Below are 15,827 nucleotides of genomic sequence, written 5' to 3'. Positions count from 1 at the left end.
AAGCCCTGGGCACCACTAATCTATTATCTATCTCTCTAATTTTGTCATTTTGAGAATGTTATATAACTGAAATCATGCAGTGTGGAAACTTCAGAGATGGGCTTTTCTTCACTCAAAATGATTGTCTTGGGGATCATCAAACATGTCCCAAGTATTAATAGCTCAATCCACTTTTTCAAAAAAACTGAGTAGTTGTCAAAGATATGAATATATCTGATTTCAATGTCCCTATTCAGTTAAAAATAATTTCTTAATTCCCTTTAGATTTCTTCTGTGAACCATGGACTATTTAAAAGTGTGTTAGTTTCCAAATATTTGTGCACTTTCCAAAGATCTTTCTGTAATTCATTTCTTACTTAACTCCCTTGTGGTCAGAGAATATACATTGTATGACTAGAAAGCTTTTTTTTTTTTTTTTTTTTTTTTTTTTTAATTGAGACGGAGTCTTGCTCTATTGCCCAGGCTGGAGTGCACTGGCACAACCTTGGCTCACTGCAAGCTCCGCCTCCCGGGTTCACGCCATTCTCCTGCCTCAGTCTCCCGAGTAGCTGGGACTACAGGTGCCCACCACCACGACCAGCTAATTTTTGTATTTTTAGTAGAGACGGGGTTTCACCGTGTTAGCCAGGACGGTCTCGATCTCCTGACCTCATGATCCGCCCGCCTCAGGACTTGAAACCTTTTAAACTTATTAGGATTTGTTTTAGAGCTGAGAAGATTCCCTGTATTGGTCAATGTTCCCTGCACACTTGAAAAGAATGTGTATTCTGCTGTTGAGTGAAGTGTCCTACTTAGTCTGATATTAATGTAGCAATTCCACGTGTAAAGTGTGTTTAAGTAGCATATAGTTAGAACTTCCTTTTTAAATCTAATTTGACAATCTCATTTTTTACTAGAATGGCCATGTATAACTAATGAGTATTGATATGGTTAGAATTACATCCTCTTGCTTGTTTCCATTTTATTTCCTCTGTTGGCATATTAGATACAACATTTTGTTTTTGTTGTTTTAGTAGTTGCTTTTGAGTTCATTATGTACATCTCTAACTTATCACAGTTTACCTTCAGGTAATAGTATACCACTCACATATGTTACAAAAATCTTAAAATAGTATAGTTCCATTTCTCAACCCCTGGCCTTTATGCTACTGTGTACACACATACATATACACACATGCGTGTGTACACACATATATATATTAAGAATATGCCATTTTGTTTCTGTTAACAGTCAATATTTTAAAATAAGTAAACTATATTTTAAATTTTAATTATTTATGTTTTTACAAATTAGAAAAATATCTCATCCATTTACCTATGTTTTTCACCATTCCCAGTGCTCTTAATTCCTTTTGTGCTGATATAGTTTTCTTCTGCTTTAAGGACTCCCTTTAACGTTTCATATGAAGCTGAAAACTTCTTTGAGCTTTCACGTATCTAAAATTTTTAATATTTTGACTTCATCTTCAGATATTTAAGGGGCAAAGGCAGTATATAATTCTGTGTTGATGGTTATTTTCTTTCCATACTTAAAAGGTATCTGCTGGCCGGGCGCAGTGGCTCACGTCTGTAATCCTAACACTTTGTGAGGCTGAGGTAGGTGATCACCTGAGGTCGGGAGTTTGAGACCAGCCTGACCAACATGGAGAAACCTCATCTCTACTAAAAATACAAACAATTAGCCAGGCGTGGTGGTGCATTCCTGTAGTCCCAGCTACTTGGGAGGCTGAGGCAGGAGAATTGCTTGAACCCAGGAGACAGAGGTTGCAGTGAACGGAGATCATGCCATTGGACTCCAGCCTGGGCAACAAGAGTGAAACTCCATTTCAAAAAAAAAAAAAAAAAAAAAAAAATTCTGCTTATCTTTGCTTCTTGGTGTGTAACATATCTTTTCCTCTGGCTGCTTTTAAGATTTTTTTCTCTTTGTCAATGATGTTGAGCAAACTGATTATAATACACTTAGTTATGCCTTTCTTAAGGTGTCCTGTACTTGGGATTTACTGACCTTTTTCTATCTGCATTTTTATGGTTTACCTCAAATTTGGAAATATTTTGGCTATTATTTCTTCTGTCCCACCACACTTCTTCAGAAACTCTGTTTACTAGTATATCTTTTCCCACAGTTCAGTGATACTCTTTTAAAATTATTTTCTTTGTGTTTTTTTGTGTGTTTATCTTGCTCTATCTTCGAGTTCACTAATCTTTTCTTCTGCAATTTATTTATTAATTTTATTATTATTATTATTGAGAAAAGGTCTTGCTCTGTTGTCCAGGCTGGAGTGTAGTGACAGAATCACAGTTCACTGCAGTCTTGACCTCCTGGCCTCAAGCAATGTTCCCACCTCAGCTCCTGAGTAGCTGGGATTAAGGGCATGCACCATCACACATGGCTAATTTTTCAAATTTTTTCTGTAGAGACTCGGTCTCACTCTATTGCCAGGCTGGTATTGAACTCCTGGCCTCAAGCGATCCTTCCACTTTGGCATCCCAAAGTGCTGGGATTACTTTTTTGCAGTTTATAATCAATCTTCAATATTATGCAATGAAGCTTTCTCCTACTGTGGTTTTCACATCTACAAGATTTTTATATTTAGGTCTAAGTAATTTAGGGGTCTACTTAACTTTTTGAACATATGGAATACACAGTAACTGTTAGTGTCACTAGTCCTGACTCTGTGTGGCCACCATGCCCTCTAAGACACTCAGATGGTTGTTTTCTAGGTTGCAGTTTCCTCACAGGCACCAATATTCTGTTGAATACTAGAAAAGGACCCTCTGCAGTCTTCAGCATTTTTTCTCTGTGAAGATCTCCCCTGATATCCTGTCTAACAATTTCTAGGTCAGGGTTTGAAAACAGTAAATATTTTGGGCTTTGTGGGTCATATGGTCTCAGTAACTATTACTTGACTCTGTGAGTATAGCTTAAAAGTGGCCACAGACGGCCGGGCGCGGTGGCTCAAGCCTGTAATCCCAGCACTTTGGGAGGCCACGACGGGCGGATCACAAGGTCAGGAGATCGAGACCATCCTGGCTAACACGGTGAAACCCCGTCTCTACTAAAAAATACAAAAAACTAGCCAGGCGAGGTGGCAGCGCCTGTAGTCCCAGCTACTCAGGAGGCTGAGGCAGGAGAATGGCGTAAACCCGGGAGGCGGAGCTTGCAGTGAGCTGAGATCCGGCCACTGCACTCCAGCCTGGGCAACAGAGCAAGACTCCATCTCAAAAAAAAAAAAAAAAAAAAAAAAAAAGTGGCCACAGACAAGATAAAAATGAAACGGGGTGGCTGTGTTCCAATAAAACTTTATTTACAATAAAAGCACATGGTAATTTGCCGACACCCGCTCTTCTTTGGTCTGACTGGACTCTCAGCTCTGTCTCCTCAACTCAGGGAGTCCCCTGGGTTTCACCTGCTTTCTCCCTGACTGTGACACAGCCTAGATACTCCAAAGACAATAAACTGAGGCAATTGCAGGGCTTGTCTCATTTGTTTCCCATCTCTCAGGGATCACTGTCCTTCACTCCCTAATCTCAGATGACTTGAAAACAATTGTTTCATAGATGATTTCTGTTGTTGTTCCATGCAGGAAAGTAAGTCTGACCCCTGTTAGTCCATCTTGTTGGGAAGCTACTACTCAACTGGAACCTCAAGAAATGGTCAATGAAACCAAGAGAACACTAAATCTCCCCAAAATTTGAGGTCAAATTGAAACATATAAAATATTCTCTCCATCTTTCTCATATTCCTTTTAAAGTTAGAAGGAACCAAGTATACACCCAATAACACACAGGGAAGTACTGTGGACCCCAGTCACCTTTCTATTGTCTAACAAAGCTATATTTCTGTTGAATGAATGTATATTTCTATTACAAATAAAACTCAGTAAGTTTACAGAGGAACTTTTCACACACTCACAGGCTGATTTAGAAAGAAGTCCAAACTCTGAAACCCACTCTGCCACAAAGCTAATGTCAGCAACTTAAAAACACTGTTGCTGCCAAATTACCTGAAAGAAAGGAGGAAACATTATTTTTCCCTTAAACAAGGCTTTCCTAAGGCAACTCAGTAAGCTGTTTTTAATTTACAAATTGGAAACGCTACAGCAGACTGAAGAAAAAGTTATTGTCTATTTTGGGATCATATTCAAAGCTCGGTGGTATTTACTGATATGTTCTATGGTTTATCTTTGTTTTTGGCAAAGGAACACACTGAAATATAATGCCTATGTTAGAAGGCAATATAGTATGTAATTTTTATTTTAAAGGACGTAAATACAGTGCTAACACAGAAATCACTAATGTCCTCTGCTGTCATCCTTTTATAAACTATTCCCAAAATTTCCTCCACCAAGGCAAAACATCTTTTGGATTATAAATTGACTTTTACCTTTACTGAGTTAAACAGAAAGATTAGATTACCATCTATATATTTAGTTGGCGTATATAAATTAATCTATGAAACTGCAGAAATATCAGCCTTTTAAAAAACTTATTAAAAATGCCAGTTTCATATGGTTCCACCTAATAACAGAGAAGTCATCTGTGCCTTTACAGTGACCTCTGTATGGAGCACTCCAGTATGATCTAGTTTACAATACATCAAAATTCCTCAACTTGGGGTATCAATTTGTGGTACAGCAAAATTCTTCAATAAAAATAAAAATTCATTAATTTTGGTCATTCCATTCAATTTATAGAGGTAGGAAATGTTACTATAATTTAAGAATACAGATTTTGGAGTTTTTACCTACTTTATATTAAGGTTACATAAGAAGTGTTTAGTGTTTGGGGCTGGTTCCCCTTTCCTTCCACCACAAGTCACCCTTTTTGCCACATACACAGAACTTCGTTTATTAACCAGCAGTGTATTTATTATGATTACCGGACTGGAAGGGGAGTGGAGATACCTTGCTAAACATCCTGCTCTCCTACTCTCTTCTCACTGAGACAAAGTCTCTTTCCCATTTACATCATTCTTTGTCTACTATTATTATAATTTCCGGAGTTTGTACAAGTCTGCTTCACTTGATTCACAGATCCAAATAAAAAAAAAAAGCTTACAACATTTCTGAAGTTTGTATTAGCGTTTACTAAAAAGTATACAGTCAGCCTTCTGTATCCTTGGTTCTGCATATATGGGTTCAACCAACCACAGGTTGAAACTATTCCGTGAAAAAAAAAAAAGGATGGTTGCGTCTGTAGTGAACATGTCTAGACTTTTTTCTTGTCATGATTCCCAAACAATACAGTGTAACAACTATTTATATAGCACTTATATTGTACTGGGTATTATAAGTAATCTAAAGATGGCTTGAAGCATACAGGGGGATGTGCGTGGGTCACATGCAAATAATAATACCAGCATCAGGGACTTGAGCATCTGTGGATTTTGTTATCTGAGGTAGGTTCTGGAACCAATTTCCCATGACACCAAGGAATGACTATATTTGAAAATTCTTTGAGAACAACATTTATTAAAGTCTTCAAGTTGGGAAATAAGAGGTAATTTCCAATATAGTTAAGAAAAACAAAAAACTTTCTGGCACCAGGTATAATATACTTGTGTTTTAAAAGGTATAATATCCTTCCAAATGGCTTCAGTAAGGGAAATCTGGGAGAAAGCGAGAGTAATAAAGTCCGCTTTACTGGCTCTAACTTGCAGAAAGGGTGCAACAGATGGGTGGGCATTCTCTTGAAACTGGCGCCAGTATTGCTTTTTATATATATATATATATATATATATATATATATATATATATATATATATATTTTTTTTTTTTTTGAGATGAAGTCTCACTCACTCTGTTGCCCAGGCAGGAGTGCAGTAGTGTCATCTTGGCTCACTGCAACCTCCATCTCCTGGGTTCAAGTGATTCTCCTGCCTCAGCCTTCCAAGTAGCTGGAATTGCAGGTGTGTGCCATTACACCTGGCTAATTTTTATATTTTTAGTAGAGATGAGGCTTCCTCATGTTGGCCAGGTTGGTCTCAAATTCCTGGCCTCAAGTAATCCTCCCGCCTCGGCCTCCCAAAGTGCTGGGATTATAGGCGTGAGCCACTGAGCCTGGTCTTTTATTTTCTTAAGAGACAGAATCTTGCTCTGTCACTCAGGCTAGTGTGCTGTGGTGTAATCACAGCCCACTGTAACCTCAAATTCCTGGGCTCAAGCAATCCTCCTACCTCAGCCTGCTGAGCAACTGGGACTACAGGTGTGTATCACCATGCCCAGCTAATTTTAAAAATTTTTTTGTAGAGACAGGTTCTCTCTATGTTTCCCAGGATGGTCTTGAACTTCTGGTCTCAAACAATCCTCCTACCTTGGCCTCCCAAAGTACTGGGATTACAAGCATGAGCCGCCATGCCCAGGCCAGGTATTCCACTGTAAACACTGACTACAAAAAAGGCTTTTAAATTGTACCAAAAGTCCCAGAAGTCTATCATTTGAAAATATATTCTTCTGAGATAAGAAACAAAAGCTTATAATAATGCTTAAATGTATAAACTATTTTACAGTTTTAAAAAGGACTTTATGCTGGGTACAGTGGCTCATGCCTATAATCCCAGCACTTTGGGAGGCCGAGGTGGGTGGATCACAAGGTCAGGAGATCAAGACCATCTTGGCCAACATGGTGAAACCCCGTCTCTACTAAAACACAAAAAAATTAGTCGGGCATGGTGGCACGTGCCTGTAATCCCAGCCACTTGGGAGGCTGAGGCAGGGGAATCGCTTGAACCTGGCGGGGCAGAGGTTGCATTGAGCTGAGATCCTGCCACTGCACTCCGGCCTGGTGACAGAGCAAGACTCCATCTCAAAAAAAAAAAACAAAAAAGGACTTTAGCATCACTTCATTGATCATCATAATCCCTCTATAAGAGCAAGTATAATAATTAATATCTACATTTATCAAGTTATTGCTGGATTTAGAACTAGAACCCAGGTCTTTTCATCTTTATCCCAATATTAGTCCATCTGGAACTCAAAAGGTCTAAAATGAAATGCATTATACAATAAGTCCTATTTAACATCATTGATAAGTTCATGGAAACTGTGACTTTAAGCAAAATGATGTATTACAAAACCAATTTTACCACTGACTAATTAATATAAACAAGAGTTAAGTTCTTTTATATATATATATATATATTTGAGACAGAGTCTCGCTCTGTCGCCCAGGCTGGAGCACAGTGGCGCGGCTCACTGCAAGCTCCGCCTCCCGGGTTCACGCCATCCTCCTGCCTCAGCCTCCCGAGTAGCTGGGACTACAAGCGCCCGCCACCACGCCCGGCTAATTTTTTGTATTTTTAGTAGAGACGGGGTTTCACCGCGTTAGCCAGGACGGTCTTGATCTCCTGACCTAGTGATCTGCTCGTCTCGGCCTCCCAAAGTGCCAGGATTACAGGCGTGAGCTACCGCGCCCGGCCTCTTAAGGCATATTTTTTTCTGGTCAAAAACATCAGTAAACTTCTGAATAAAGAACCCAAATGCTGGCCGGGCGCGGTGGCTCAAGCCTGTAATCCCAGCACTTTGCGAGGCCGAGACGGGCGGATCACGAGGTCAGGAGATCGAGACCATCCTGGCTAACACGGTGAAAACCTGTCTCTACTAAAAATACAAAAAAAAAAAAACTAGCCGGGCGAGGTGGCGGGCGCCTGTAGTCCCAGCTACTCGGGAGGCTGAGGCAGGAGAATGGCGTGAACCCGGGAGGCGGAGCTTGCAGTGAGCTGAGATCCGGCCACTGCACTCCAGCCTGGGTGACAGAGCAAGACTCCGTCTCAAAAAAAAAAAAAAAAAAAAAAAAAAAAAGAACCCAAATGCTTTAATATTAAACATCAAAATAAACGTGAGCTACATATACATTTAAGAAAGATTAATGACAACAAGTAATAAAATTATTTACTTATTTTCTAGTGAATCACTGAGTAGTGAAGCTTGAAGTGCTGGTGAGTTAAATCAAGGAATAAATGTTTGCAAAGCGAAAATTTTAATGGGCACCTTCTACTACCACGAAGTTAAAAAACAAAAAGTAACCAATATGCTGGGCTTGCTGAGCACTTTCATATAGCATCATTCATTGTTGTGCATTTGTGTGATTTACCGTCTATTTTAAGAAATTTTATTTTACAATAATTTGTATTCACTCATTCAGAGTTGTGGGTGGACAGAGTCTGTATCGTGGCAGCTCAGGGTGCAAGGCAGGACCTAACCCTAGACAGGACACCATTCGATTGCAGGGCACTCTCTCACACACAGGCCCATATTTACTCAGCCTGGGACACAATTTAGCCATGCCAATTAACCTAACATGCATACCTTTAGTATCAGGGAGAACACCTGTGTACCCACTGAAAACCCATGCAGACATGGGGAGAACATGAAAACTCCACACAGGCAATGGCCCCCGGCAGGGAGCGATTATTTTTTCTCATCAGTCTTATAAGGTGAAACCCCGTCTCTACTAAAAAATAGAAAAAAATTAGCCGGGCGCAGTGGCGGGCGCCTGTAGTCCCAGCTACTCGGGAGGCTGAGGTAGGAGAATGGCGTGAACCCGGGAGGCGGAGCTTGCAGTGAGCCGAGATTGCGCCACTGCACTCCAGCCTGGGCGACAGAGTGAGACTCCGTCTCAAAAAAAAAAAAAAAAAAAAAAAAAGAATTGATGTTAAACAAAATGACATTATTCAAGGACTTGCTGTATTCCATATTAGAAACCACAAAATTACTAGTAACTACTTAGTTTCAAATTGTCTCTCTCTTTTTTGAGACAGAGTTTCACTTTGTCGCCCAGGCTGGAGTGTAGCGACACCATCTCGGCTCACTCCAACCTTCACCTCCCAGGTTCAAGCAATTCTCCTGCCTCAGCCTCCTGAGTAGCTGGGACTACAGGTGCATGCCACCACGCCTGGGTGACTTTTTTGTGTGTTTTAGTAGAGAGACGGGGTTTCACCATGTTGCCCAGGCTGGTCTCGAACTCCTGAGCTCAGGCGATCTGCCTGCCTTGGCCTCCCAAAGTGCTAGTATTACAGGTGTGAGCCACCGTGCCCAGCCTCTAATTCCTTTCTATGCCAATTCTTAAACATCTCACAGGTCTGTCCTGTCTTCTCTTTAATACAGCATTAATTTAAGGTCTCATCTTGCTCTAGGATCACCTAGCCTCCACTGCCTTCCTCTGAATTTCCCGCTGCAACGCTGCCAGAATGATCTTTTTTTTTTTTTGAGATGGAGTCTTGCTCGGTCGCCCAGGCTGCAGTGCAATGGCGCGATCTCGGCTTACTGCAACCTCTGCCTCCCAGGTTCAAGTCATTCTCCTGCCTCAGCCTCCCAGGTAGCTGGGATTACAGGCATGCACTACCATGTCTGGCTAATTTTTTGTATTTTTAGTAGAGATGGGGTTTCATCATGATGGCCAGGCTGGTCTCGAACTCCTGACCTCAAGTGATCCACCCGCTTCAGCCTCTCAAAGTGCTGGAATTACAGACGTGAGCCACTGCACCCAGCCCAGAATGATCTTTCTAAAATACAATTTTGATGGTGTCATTCCTATGCTTGAAAACAGGTGATGGCTTACTACTGCCAACAGTGGTGGTTCTTAAATTATGCAACTGAGGATTTTTGTTGTTCTGAGAATTAGACAAAGGTGTTTAGGGCAGCTAAAATCAAGCAGAGTGTAATGTCAATAAGGTCAATCACTGGAACAAAAAACAATTAAGAGATAGATATAGCTATATCTTTTCCCCTGTATGTTTTGTAAATATTTCAGACTTGTTATTGCATATCTGTTAAACAGACTTAATAGTTATCAAAATAACAACACAAAACACAATAGTAACTCTGAAAGAGTCAACTATGCTTAATTCAACGATTAGTTAGTTTTGCTCCTTGAGAGGTAATGAAAAATGTACTCATGATTCTTACTTCATATCATATTCATGTCATGTATTTTTCCAGTTCATATGATAGTTAAATATATGCTTAAAAAATCTAGAAACTAACAACTTCCGTATGCACTGCTTCTTGAATCAATCTGAAAACCACTTAAATATCACCCGTCTGTGATGCTGTAGGCAACACACGTCACTGCTCTCACAGTTCAATTTATAACCCTCCACTGATACACCTACCCCATTTTATTTTCTTTTTTATTAAACATCTGTCTCCTGAATTAGGGAATTCATTGAGGAGAGAAGCAATATACTATTCACCTTTAAATCACAACTGCCTCACACATAGTAAGCACTCAATAAAAAAACACTAGAAAAAGCAGAGAGTTCAACAATTATATGAGAGAGCAAGACTGCCAAATATTGATTACAGTTATGGAGTCTCATAACTTGAGAGCAAAGTCTATAAAATATTTCTGTTTCCAGTATAATACATAACACATTATAAAGATAAAATAAAATCATTCAACAACCATTTTCATTCATGCTTTCTAATATACCAGGCAGGATAATGTGTTAAATACAACAAAGTTTCATTAAAAACATGTCAATGTTGATTTTTAAGAATTTTCTGTAAAACATGCACTACTCAGAGCCATCAAATTAAGAATTCCATCTATATCTACAAAACTGAATCATAATTGTAAATAATTTTGAATTCTATAAACACAAACTGGATAATAAATACTAAATTGCCTTTAAATGCCTCCCATATTAAAAGGCTGTATCTAGGTCAATGAACTTGGTTCAGTCTCTACAAATGCTAATGTTTAAACATAAAAGTAAACAAACAAACAAATATAGTTGAAATCTTTACCTCATTATTGCAAGTAAAATTCTACCAAAAGAAAAGCCTGCTGGCATAGTTTTCACAGTTGCACTTTTAACTGTACTAGGTTTGGGTTTTTTTTTTTCTTCATGTTAGAAACAGATTCCAAGCTTTATGAAACTGTTTATTACATCCTAGTATTTTCAGGTAGTTGTTTTTGTGTTTGTTTGAATTTTTGAGCCCTCCAGATATTCCCTATCAACTTAACTTTTATTACAGGAATATATTTCATAGGTACAGAATATAAGCAGTCAGAGACATAATTATACTAAGGCTTACGGTTTATATTCGTATTAAATATCTTATTTGCCTCAGACTGATTCTTTAAGGCCTATGGCCTATGGACTAATGGTAATGTTTGCTTTAAAAGCTAGCATTTTAAGATGAAATCTGAATAGACCATACAAAAGGAAAAAAAAAAATCTAAACTACTTACGGCCAGCAAGCAGGAACTGATAATACTGTACTGCATCTGCAGCGAGGAGCAGAGGATGGTTCGCATTAAATGGTGGCTGCAATTCATTCCATTGAGGGGTTCTAAGGAAACAGCAGAAGAATATTAATATTTAAGCTTAATGGATGGGATGTAAATCACCATGACTGTCATCACTGATGAACGCTGACTTAAACTCACACTATTTTTGTGATCATTAAAATGAACTTGTAATCATTAAAATGAATGTGCTGAAACCTGAAACACAAGGCCATCTGCTTAGAAAAAACAAAAAGGTGGCAGTCTTTCATACAAATAACATGCAGTCAATATAAGCTTAACAGCAGAAGACCCCTCAACAGGATAGGCAAGACATTCAAAAGATTAAACAGGTGTAAAATTCAAATGTTACAACTAACTAGTTCTAATTTATGTAATTTCTGACCTCTCCATTCTTAAAATATGTGTATATTTTAAAATAAAATGAAGAGGTAAAAATGGTTAATAAAACACAGCTGTGTAAATGGATGACTTATTATAGATCAAATTAGTATCTAAGTTCTGAAATAAGTTACTATTTCCACAATGATAGTGTAGTAATTTTAATTAGATCTGCCCACTCCTAAATAAGCTTGATAAATCAGATATTGATCAGATCAGGCCAGCATAGTCAAGTAGTAGTAAAGAATGCTGGAGCCTCCAAAAATCAATACAAGAATATTTTAAAATGTCAAAAGGACAGGGATCATTTTCATATCCATTTTTGTCTGTTTCCTTCCATACATGTCAGGAGCAATTTTTTCTCTCCTGGACAATGAACTATATTAAAGAGGTTTTATTACAGGTTTTCTTCCTTTTGGTTATAGCTTATAAAGATTCTAATCATTATGCACGTTTGAGATGGACTCTGATTCCTAATAAACATTCCTACAAGGTTTAACCACTGCATCTTGGAGAATTACTTTCAGAGAAGCCTTTGAATCTTATCTATATTAGTTTCTACTCCCCTTAATGGCTATCTCAATGTTACTCTCTATTTTCAGTGAGCATGAGATTGCAAATAGAGGAAGCATAAGTCCAAGAAAATTTAACACAGAAGTGCAAGGAGAAATAAGTTCAAACAGAGGTATTCTCCAAGGTACATAGGGAAGACAATTAAAAAAATACATTCACACAAAAATCTGTACATGAATGTTCACAGCAACATTATTTAATAACAGCTTAAAAAGTAGAAATATCCATCAACTAATAAATGGATAAACAAAATGCAGTATAACCATATAATGGAGTATTACGTAGCCATAAAAAGGAGTGAAGTTCTGACACATGCTACTACATGGATAGATCCTGAAAATACACTAAGTGAAAGAAGTCAGACACAAAAGGTCACATATTGTATGATCCCACTTACATGAAATGACCAGAGTAGCAAAATCCATAGAGAAAGAAAGTAAACTGGCTGCTGCCTAGGTCTGAAGGGTTGGAGAAAAATAAGAAGTGACTGCTAATGAGAATGAGGTTTCTTTTTAGGGTGATGAGAATTGATTGCAGTGATAACTGCACAACTTTGTAAAAAGTCACTTTTAATGGGTTAATTTTATTGTATGTAAATTATGTCAAATGAAAAAGTAATGAAGGGCCAGGTACTCATGCCTGTAATCCCAGCACTTTGGAAGGCCAAGGCGGGTGGATCACCTGAGATCAAGAGTATGAGACCAACCTCGCCAATATGGTGAAACCCTGTCTCAACCAAAAATTAGCTGGATGGGATGGCGGTCACCTGTGATCCCAGCTACTCAGGAGGCTGAGGCAGGAGAATCGCTTGAACATGGGAGGTGGAGGCTGCACTGAGCTGAGATCGTGCCACTGCTCTCCAGCCTGGGCAACAGAGTGAGACTCTGTCTCCAAAAAAAAAAAAAAAAAAAGGTAATGAAGTATTGTTTGTTTTGCTAGATGAAAGTGAGATTTAAAAAATTACATACTGTATGATTCCATTTATATAAAATTCTAGAAACCGGGCCAGCGCAGTTGCTCACGCCTATAATCCCAGCACTTTGGGAGGCTGAGGTGGGCGGATCACAAGGTCAGGAGATCGAGACCATCCTGGTCAACATGATGAAACCTCATCTCTACTAAAAATACAAAAAAATTAGCTGGGCGTGGTGGCATGCCCCTGTAGTCCTGGCTACTCGAGAAGCTGAGGCAGGAGAACCGCTTGAGCTGAGATTGAGCCACTGCACTCTAGCCTGCGCGACACGGCGAGACTCTGCCTCCAAAAAAAAAAAAAAAAAAAAAAAAATCCTAGAAACTGTAAACTAATCTATAGAGACAAAGAGGGGTGAAAGAAGGAGAGATTCCAAACGGTCATAAAGAAACATTTGGGAGTGATGAATATGTTTAACATGTTCATTGTGGTGATGATTTTGTAGCTGTATGCATGTCAAAACTTACCAAATTATACACGTTTAATCTTCTATACCTTAATGAAGCTGTTAAAAAGGAAAAAAGAAAGGAGGTACTACCTAACCAGAGTCCAGCTGGCTCGAGGCGATGTCATCATTTCCAGTGGCGTGTCATCACTAATCTTGGGGGCAGTGCTGAGGGGCCGCGGCTCCATCATGTGCTCCACTAAGGTGCCATAGCAACTGATAATGTACAGGGACTCAACTACAACTTGTTTGGACTGATCTACAAACAGAGAAACAGAACCCGATGTGTTATGATTGCATAAAAGAAGCACAGAATAATCTTTACAGTTGATGATCTTATCAGTCTGCTCCTGAGGCTGCTCAGAGAAAATGAAAAGACAGGAATTTTTCCTTTTTCTTTTTTTCTTTTTTTTTGAGATGGAGTTTTGCTCTTGGTGCTCAGGCTGCTGCCTCCCTGGTTCAAGCGGTTCTCCGGCCTCAGCCTCCCGAGTAGCTGGGATTACAGGCTCCCGTCACCACGCCCGGCTAATTTTTGTATTCTTAGTAGAGACAGGGTTTCGTCGTGTTGGTCAGGCTGGTCTCGAACTCCTGACCTCAGGTGATCTGTGCACCTCAGCCTCTCAAAGTGCTGGGATTACAGGCGTGAGCCACCATGCTCGGACGACAGGAATTTTTTCATATGGTGCTTGTTCCTTGCCTAAAGGTTGCCTTGTATAAGTACATGCTAGTGAATATGAAAATGTCTATGATATCAGAGTATTTTCAATCTTAAGCAACTTATTTCAAGAATGATACGACTATGCCCCAAAACCTAATATAGTAAAATACTTTATAGACTTTTGTACTCGTCTACAATGTAATTTGTCCCACATTATGAAAAATGAATGACATCAGGGAACGGACTAACTGAAAAGGAATAACGTATGGACTGGGATTTAGTTACCCTGGATGTACCAAATGACTCGCATGAAAGGTTACTTGTATGCCTAAATCAGCTTAATGTCTCATTTATATTTTTTTTCTCAGAAAACTTAAATGTAGAACTTGAATTTGGATCAAAACAAAAAAAAAAACATTTGATGTGTCAATGTAGGTTCATCAATTCAAACACACGTATCACTCTGGCGGGGGATACTGATAATAAGAGGCTTTGCATGTGTGGAGACAGAAGGTATATACGGAAAAATCTCTGGACCTTCTGCTCATTTGGCTGTGAACCTAAAGCTCCTTTAGAAAATAAAGTCTATTCAACACACATACACATGCATGCATGTGCATCCCCTTCCTAAAATCCTCTTCTTTCTCCCCATGGGATCACTGGCCCCATGGTAAACGGAGATTAGCCATACTTTGAGCACTTAGGTGCTGACCAAATCCTCTTCTTTCTCCCCATAGGATTACTGGCCCCATGGTAAATAGAGATTAGCCATACTTTGAGCACTTAGGTGCTGAATATGGATCTAATCAACTGACTTTATAAGGAATACACATGTACTCACTAGCAAAACAGGTTTAGTCCTCTCTCTCGGGTTTTACAGTAAACCTAGGAGCATATACAATCACTCATGAATGCTGGGTGGGTCATCTTATCTCTGTGTCAGGCGAATCAATTACAGCTGATTTGAGAAAATGGCTAATGATCAGCCAGCGGGACATAAAAGAGTAGCAAGTTAAAAAGGTAATTAGAACAGAAGGGAGAAGCATTTGAAATTGAGCTTCTCAGAAGGTTTTTACTAGTAACAAAAAGTCCTTTCGATAGCATCATTACACCTAAGGAGGTAACAAAAAAAATAAAGATGGGATAAGGAAATGGAAGGCTTGCATACTTAACAGTATCCTCTCCCACTTAGGTAAGGAACCTGCTGCGCCTGAGATCCTATTACCAAGGAAAGGGTCACTGAAAGGCGATAACAGAGAAAGGGCTCATGTCTGACTGCCAGTGTTAGCATAAAGGAGAGCCATTTTGCCAAGAACAATACAGCCTGTGGAACTCACCAGAGAAGTGCCCCAGTAACAACCCACTTTGTGACCTACTTTAATAATACTAAAATATTAAGGGGAAAATCATAACATTCAAAATTATATACTTTGTTTATGAATGTAGGCATTCTCTACTAAACAGAAGCAATAAGGATTCACATGCTATAAAGCATTAATCCTATAAACATTTTAGGTATAGACTCTAGTGACCAAAGCAGGGATTAA

The 15,827-nt window shown here is 39.1% G+C and overlaps 1 protein-coding gene across 5 annotated transcripts in view; it reads right to left on the bottom strand.

Moving 5' to 3' along the window:
- Positions 1–15,827, bottom strand: part of BCAS3 (BCAS3 microtubule associated cell migration factor) — a 710,433-nt gene that overhangs the window by 347,266 nt on the left and 347,340 nt on the right. For all 5 annotated transcript variants that reach the window (XM_008011209.3, XM_037993644.2, XM_008011214.3 and 2 more), the window contains 2 exons: positions 13,716–13,881; positions 11,197–11,297 (listed from right to left, as the gene is read on the bottom strand). In XM_008011209.3, coding sequence (XP_008009400.2) covers positions 11,197–11,297; positions 13,716–13,881 — 267 coding nt within the window. The remainder of the gene's footprint in view (positions 1–11,196; positions 11,298–13,715; positions 13,882–15,827) is intronic.

The sequence above is a fragment of the Chlorocebus sabaeus genome, chromosome 16 (assembly GCF_047675955.1).
Source record: "Chlorocebus sabaeus isolate Y175 chromosome 16, mChlSab1.0.hap1, whole genome shotgun sequence".
In the NCBI taxonomy this organism is placed as follows: Eukaryota; Metazoa; Chordata; class Mammalia; order Primates; family Cercopithecidae; genus Chlorocebus; species Chlorocebus sabaeus.
Note: the sequence above shows the minus strand (reverse complement) of the source record. Positions and strands in the feature narration are given on the sequence as shown.